Source organism: Poecilia latipinna, unplaced genomic scaffold, assembly GCF_001443285.1.
Source record: "Poecilia latipinna isolate Pla-1442-1.1 unplaced genomic scaffold, P_latipinna-1.0 Scaffold2876, whole genome shotgun sequence".
NCBI classification, from domain to species: Eukaryota; Metazoa; Chordata; class Actinopteri; order Cyprinodontiformes; family Poeciliidae; genus Poecilia; species Poecilia latipinna.
Genome location: NW_015115492.1, coordinates 47,066 through 54,322, shown reverse-complemented (window position 1 = coordinate 54,322; position 7,257 = coordinate 47,066). Strand labels below are relative to the sequence as shown.

The 7,257-nt window shown below is 49.2% G+C and overlaps 1 protein-coding gene across 3 annotated transcripts in view; it reads right to left on the bottom strand.

Moving 5' to 3' along the window:
- The window catches only part of LOC106939449 (glycerol kinase-like), a 41,620-nt gene that overhangs the window by 27,997 nt on the left and 6,366 nt on the right, over positions 1-7,257 (bottom strand). For all 3 annotated transcript variants that reach the window (XM_015021839.1, XM_015021838.1, XM_015021837.1), the window contains exons 2-11: positions 5,959-6,032; positions 5,360-5,466; positions 5,203-5,280; positions 4,019-4,098; positions 3,785-3,922; positions 3,600-3,709; positions 3,230-3,296; positions 907-942; positions 692-802; positions 526-606 (exon numbers count right to left, since the gene is read on the bottom strand). In XM_015021839.1, coding sequence (XP_014877325.1) covers positions 526-606; positions 692-802; positions 907-942; positions 3,230-3,296; positions 3,600-3,709; positions 3,785-3,922; positions 4,019-4,098; positions 5,203-5,280; positions 5,360-5,466; positions 5,959-6,032 — 882 coding nt within the window. The remainder of the gene's footprint in view (positions 1-525; positions 607-691; positions 803-906; positions 943-3,229; positions 3,297-3,599; positions 3,710-3,784; positions 3,923-4,018; positions 4,099-5,202; positions 5,281-5,359; positions 5,467-5,958; positions 6,033-7,257) is intronic.

Here is a 7,257-nt window from a genome sequence, read left to right as displayed (position 1 = left end):
AGTCTGTCATACATTGTTGTAATGTATGACAGACTCAATGTAATATTGAGTTAGCTGGTTTGTTGGTTGGTCAACTCTGTAGGTTTAGTTTGGTTGGTTGGGGGCCAGCCCCGGCCCTGCAGCTCACGGCCCTGCATGTTGAGGTGTTTCCCTTCTGCTACACACCTGGATTGAATCTGTGGGTGATTAACAGGCTTCTGCAGTACTTGATGGGCATGCAATCGTCTGAATCAGCTGTTCTGGAATAGAGGCACATCTAAAACATGCAGAGCGGGGGGGGAGGACTGGAATTGAGAAGCACTGGACCAGGTTGAAACACTTCCTACAGACAAACTGCATCAGCAGGTTCCCTTCCTCCTAGAGGTCATACAACTGGGGTCAGCCATGAGTGATCAAATAGTCCGACTGCCCTCCAGTTTACTGAGCAGGATCTGGACCTGGCAGTCCTCACCCTGCAGGGACAGGATGTCCCCTGGTCCCGACCCGTTGGTCAGACAAACCTAGTGAAGAACCAACATGTCCCACCTCCAGCGCATAGCAGGCTGGCTTGTCCCTCCCCAGCTTGTAGGCGACTGTGGTGATCAGGCCGTGTTCGGACGTCACCGGCTGCCAGAATCACCAGAAGACAATGAACTCAGTTTGGATCGTAGGAAATGGTTCTGACGGTTCTGAAGGTTCTGAAGCGTCTTACCTTGGTTCCTGTGTTCCTGAGCAGGAAGCATCCCGTCCCGTACGTGTTTTTGGCCTGACCCTCCTCAAAGCACATCTGACCGACCAGGGCTGCTGACTGGTCCCCGAGACACTGGCAGAGATAACGACACCGTCAGGTTCTGGAGGAACCGGTCCAAGATGGAGGACCGGCAGAACCTTGACTGGACTCCTGACAGTACACCAGAAGCCCCTTACCCCCGAGATGGGAACCCCTGCCAGCGAGCCAGACCTCTGGAGAAACAGGAAGAAGGTTCAGTTGGACGCCATCATCAACATCGACTGAAACGCATCGCTGTGCAAAAGTCTTAGGTCGTCTTTAAACAATTCTTTGGACTTTGGCTGCAGTCCAGTTCTGGGCATTTCAAAAGGAAATGGTTTTGGTTTTTAGAGATTAAAACAAAATCTCACCGAAGTGGATCATAAACTAGGACGGGTTGTTCTGTAGAACCTGGACAAAGGTCCAATAAAGCAAAGCAGTCATGCATTCCTCTGATCTTTGGTTAATATCTTTACCCAACGATCGTTACACTTTGGTCTCACTGCAGAGACCAAAGTGCAACGATCTGACGCTGTTATCAGATCAGATTTACAGAGAAGTTCAATAAAACGTCCCACAGCAGAATGAGAACCTCTGAGCAGAACCGGGTCATCTGGTACCAAGCCCACATGTTGCTCAGTTCTGGAAAATAAAACCTGCGACTGTTAAGAGGATCAAAACGTCAAAAAGAAGCTAAAACCAGTAAAAATGTTCTGGACCAAAGCAGTGGGGCGTGCAGCTGACCTCTGGACTGCAGATCGGGTCGGGTTTGGTCCGGAAGATAAGACATGAGACAAACACCGACAGGACATTCAGTTGGACCTGAACAAACAGCGTGCAGCAACCGGGTTCTGTTCAGAACGGGACCGGTTCTGATCTGGAGCGACATGCAGCTTCTAACAGAACCTGTCAGGCTGGTAAACGCTCCGGTTTCAACAGGTCGTCATGGCAACTCAAACCCGGCTGAATAAATGTGACGGTTTCGTACTCATGACTGTTGGATTGCTCAACGGTAGCAACGCGTTGCCGCTGCGGGTCAGAGTGAAGACGGTCCATCGGGACGGAAACACCGCCATCAGTCCTGATGAGCGCAAACAGGAAATGCCTCGTATTCACTGAGCGGCCATGTTTTAACGGCACAGGCGTTTCCTGTTCGCTGTCATGACATGATGGAGTTTGGATGTTCACTGAATCAAACTGGAAACCAGAGGCCTGGACTGGTGAAGCACCAGTAACACCACTGGACTTCCTGGAGTTGCTGGAAGGAGGCGGAGCCTCAGTGCAACGCTTTAGATGTGATTCCATGTTTTATTGACTAAAATGCAGAAAAGAATCATTTCTGCTGCACTTCATTCAGTTTAATACTTTCAAACCTGGAAAACTCCGGGTTTCAGTTCCGACCCAACAGAACTTCCAGTTATTCTGACTGACGCTTTCTGAACGGTTTCAGTTCTAAGTTAGCGGTTCTGACCCGGTTCCATTAGAACCTCTTCATTCATAAAGAACTTATTTTAAGCAGAACGTTGTGATTATTAGTCAGTGGGCACATAAAGTACCATGGTTCTAGAGTGGCCTAGTTAAAGTCCAGACTTCAGGAAAAAAGTACAAGCACCAAAAATGTGTAACGGTGTAAATACTTTCAATAAGTCAGAGGTTCCCAAACTGTGGGGCGCGCCCCCTAGGGGGGGTGCCGTGGCATTGCAGGGGAGGCGCGGGAAGCCGTCTGGATGAAAAAAAAAACAAACACTGTATGCGCTGGGTTTTTACCTTAGAATGGCCAACTCTCTGTTATTCCTATGTCACTTTGATACAGTAGATGCTTCCACACTTCCCATATTTGTGTCCTCTGTCACTTTTATCAGCAGTTTAATCCGTTGTTTAATCCGTTGTTAACATGTTGTAACCTGTTTTTCCGAGCCGCCTTTAAACGCAACATGAGCGCTACGACGCTCGCGCTGGGTTTCCACCTGTGAAGGAGACCTGCTGCTGCTGGGCGGAGCTACGTAGGTTTGTGTTAGAATCACGGCAGCAAACCAGTAAAGAACTTTTCACAGTTTTTCCCTCCAAACTAACCGACTGAGTTGAATAAAGCTGTTGGATGCAGGTAATGTTATCTAAAAGATGACTAGCTAATATCAATACAGAACCTTAAGCTTAACAAATTCCTTGTAGGCTACCGATGTTGGTGTCTATTTTCAGCTACGTACATTCATTTTGCCCCCAAAAAAGTCGCTGCCCCCCTCCCCCCCTCCATAGGGGGGGGCACAGAAGAAAAAGTTTGGGAACCACTGCAATAAGTAATGGGTCAGAACCAGAATATAGATGTTAGAACAGAAAATCATGAAAATCTGAGAAGCACTTTTAGTTTCAGATTGTTTCTTATTATTGTGATTAATTATCATTGTTGTGATTAATTATCATTGTTGTGATTAATTATCATTGTTGTGATTAATGATGGTTGTCGTGGCGTTCAGGGCTCACCATGCGGCCATAGATCTCAGAGGAACTTCTGACGGTGGGCAGGATTTCCATCGGGATGTCAAAGAAACTGGAAACACAACCGAGTCCATCAAACTGGAGCTTTAAATGACTGGACAACTGGTCAGACCCGGCCAGAACCGGTCGGAAATTAATGGTAGCCTGAATGAGAAGTGATCCAAGCTTCAACTTAAGAAGAATAAATTCAGTTTCCAAAGACTTGTGGGAAAATATTCCCAGCACCTGAAGCACCAAAACATTCCTGGGAAATTGATAAGCTCTCGATCTGAGTCCAGACCCAGACAGGACAGCTTGAGATCCGGTTCCTGAGAGCCGGCTTCTCCGGCCAGTGAGACGGGCTGGTCCAGGTTACCTGCAGAGCTCGGGGTCCCAGTCCAGGCTGTGAATGTTGAACAGCAAGGTGCGGCTGGCGTTGGACACGTCCGTGACGTGGACTCCTCCGTCTCGGCCACCCGTCAGACTCTGGAGGAGAGAGAAAGCTCTTTAACTGGCAGGAACAAAAACCTGGAGCTGGAACCGGCGGCCTGCTGCTCCTACCCAGATGATCCAGGAGTCCACGGTCCCAAACATGGCCCTCTTACTCAGAACCGCCTGCTGCACCGCCTCCACATTGTCCAGCAACCAACGGAGTTTCACAGCACTGAAGTAAGTGCTGATGGGCAGACCGGTCTTATGCTGCCGGGCGAGTCCAGTAGAACCCACAGGAGAACCAACAACAAGTTGACCTCAGTGGCTCCCTGACCTCTCGAGATTTAGGGTTATCAGTCCTACCTTCAGGTGGTTCTTGCTCCTGCTGGGAGTTTTGGTGATGAGTCTCTCCACAGTGGACTGCGTCCTCAGGTCCAGCCAGACTGCAGAACAGTGCAGAGCACAGAGATTAGCACGTCCACATGATCAGAGTCCAGCTGCTTCTGAGAGGAGGTCAGCTAACCGTCTGTCACTTGGAAAAGTCTGGAGGCCTTTGCAGGAGAGGAGTCCAATTTGGTACAGTATAACGAGTCCAGTTCGATCTATTGAAGAGTTCAGTTATGGTAAAAACTGATGGACTCCATCAGTCAACTGAACCAAACCTACTGGAACCTCCATGTTTTCCTTGCAGTTCTTGTTCTTTTGTTCTTGTGAAGGCTTTGAATTAAACCTATGTTCATCTTAATCCAGGGTCAGGTCGAGGGAGGCCCAGATTTCCCTTCAGCCTCCTGGTCCAGCTACACCAGGAGAATCCCACGGCGTTCCCAGAGGAAGATTGACTCTCGATGCAGAGAAAACTCATTCCGTTTGCTTGAATCCATGACCTCGTTCTTTCAGCCTCTACCCAAAGCTCATGACCATAGGTCCGACGCAGCTCTCTCTTCACCATGACAAATACGTACAGCGCCCGCTTCACTGCAGACTCCACCAATCCGCCTTCATGAGTTCAGAGATACTTAAACTCCTCCATCCTCAGGCCACCAAAACAGATCCCCTCAACACATTGGCTGGTCTACAAACACCATGAACAGAATCGGTGACAAAGGGCAGCCTGGACAGAGTCCAGCTCTCACCGGAGCCCAACTTACTGCCGGTAATGAGGACCAAGCTCTGGTAGCGGTCACACAGGGACCAGCAGCCCATATCAAAAGATCTGGTACCCCTGCAAGACTTCCTGAGGAACATAGTCCAACGCCTTCCCCAGGTCTACAAAATGGACATGTAGACTGGTTGGGGGAACTCCCAGAACTCTCCAGGACTCTGCTGAGGGTGTAGAGTTGGTCCAGTGTTCCATGACCAGGATGAAAACCTGGTTTAGTAACCTAATGAACCTAAGAAATAAACCTAACCTAGATGAACCCAACCTAAGCTGGCTGCAGAGCTGCTGACTACCTCCATTGCTGATCCGGTCCAGGAGAAGCTTCCTTCCAAGCCTCTGCAGGTTTTACTGGAACCAATCCTTACTGGTTTCATGTGGCTGGACTCACCGATGGCGTTGTAGAGCGGTTCTCCGGTCTCCTTGTCCCAGACCAGGGTGGTTTCTCTCTGGTTGGTCACCCCCACCGCTGCAGAGCAACAACAACAATGTGAAGGTGGATGGATGAAGCTGCAGAAACAGAACCGCACCAGCGGCAGCGTCCAAACCTTTGATGCGGGACACGTCCACACTGAGCTGCGCCAGCTTCTGGCAGGTCTTCTCCAGACACTCGTGGACGGTGTCCATGATCTCCCTGGGGTCCGCCTCCACCCACCTGAGGAGATGATTGGTCCACACATGTTCGACATGTCTTTGCACTAAGTCCAGGTTCTGCCTCCTAACAGATGACTGAATGGAACTGGCTGAGGCCTAGTCCAAACATAGCTGATATCTGGGAAAACCGACACATTTTTATGTGCTTTGGCCTTTCATATACACAAAAACATCTAATATCACTAAAAACGATTATTTATAAAAACTATGACCAAAGGGGAGATGTGAGAAACCTCTGTATTTGTGTCTGTTGAGTGAAATAATGCACCAATATTTCCAGTTACATCATCTTGAGCCTATTTTCAAATATGTTGAAAGTAGTTCAACCTACAGATGAAGGATTCTGATTGGCTGACAGGTTTTACCTTAGCTCTATACTGCCCCCTCTGGGTTAGAATGCTAACGCTCAGCCTCAGACGCAGATTTATTTGAGTTCATGTGGATGAAAACTTTTGTGAAAGCCATCCCGTGTGTGCGATGTCCAAAGTCTCACCCTTCTTTGGGGAAATGCTGCTTGAGCTCCACCTGGTGGTGGCTGATCAGCTGGGCTGTTTTAGTGTTGAACACCTGCAGAGAAAAGCAGCCAATCAGAGAGCAGGACTGAAGGGACGTCTATTGTTATAGTAACGGGTTCAGCTCGGCCTCTGACATGGTGAGGGGAGACACCCATCACGGGGGCATTCTGGGCTGTTGTGGAGGCAGAATGGTTCCTCTGCTCAGTGATGTAAACCAGAGAAGGAGAGGAGCCTCCATCTTGTTAACAGTCAGCATTTCCTTTGGCTAAGAGGACAAACGTGCAGGCAGAGAGGCGGGCAGCTCAGCTGCAGAAGGACCTCACACCAACGAAACCTGAACCTTTAGGTGATCCAGCAGGAACCAAGCGTCTTTGTAAGCGAGGCAGAAACCCATCTGACTCCAACAGGAAGTGGGCCGCTTCAGGCTGGAGGAAGCTTGAGCGGTGAGATCACAGAGCTAACACCGAAACCCTCCGCTTCACCAGCCGGACCTCGGGTGAACACATTGGTCCATGATGTCACCCGCACACCTCGCCGCTGTCTCACTGTGCAAATGAGGAGGGTGGGGCCTTCTAGTGGCCTTTATTTGAAAGTAGTTTGACAGAAAAGAGGGTAATGAGAGAGGGGGAAGACATGCAGCAAATGTCACGAGGCCGGGAATCGAACCTGTGACCACCGGCATGAGGACCCAGGCCTCAATACATGGGTTGGTTGTGCGTTGCCCCTGTGCCACCACAGCACCCAGGAGGGTGGGGCCTTAAGCTGTCTGCCTCATTACACAAGTATCTTTATGTGAATTTTAACCAAAATAATTATAATAATTGTATGTATTTATGATATTTTTAATCAACACATATGTTTGGAGCCACCTAGTGGTGTGATGAGGTCCTTCAGGCTCCCCCTCCAGATTGCTGCCGCTGGTGGAGGTGGGTACGAGAGAGGCAGCTCTTCACTTCTTTTTTACTTAGGGTCATATTTTTCTAGTTCAACAATTAACAAAGTACTGTAAGAATGTTTCACATCTACAAATATAATTTGTAAAGTTTTTCTCGTGGTTGGGCTGGAAAGATGTGACCCAATGAGTGGGAGCTGGTGTTGGTGGCTGACCACTCGGTCACGGCGCTGCGTCTCTTTTTTCAGCCTGTCGGACCACTCGGCTGCAGTCAGTCACACTGTGAGGAGTTTTTATTCTGTGTTGTACTAGGTGACCGACAACCAGACAAGAAGAGCAGGTAACAGGCCTCAGTGATTAGCTTTCTATCCAGCTTGGGGGCCGG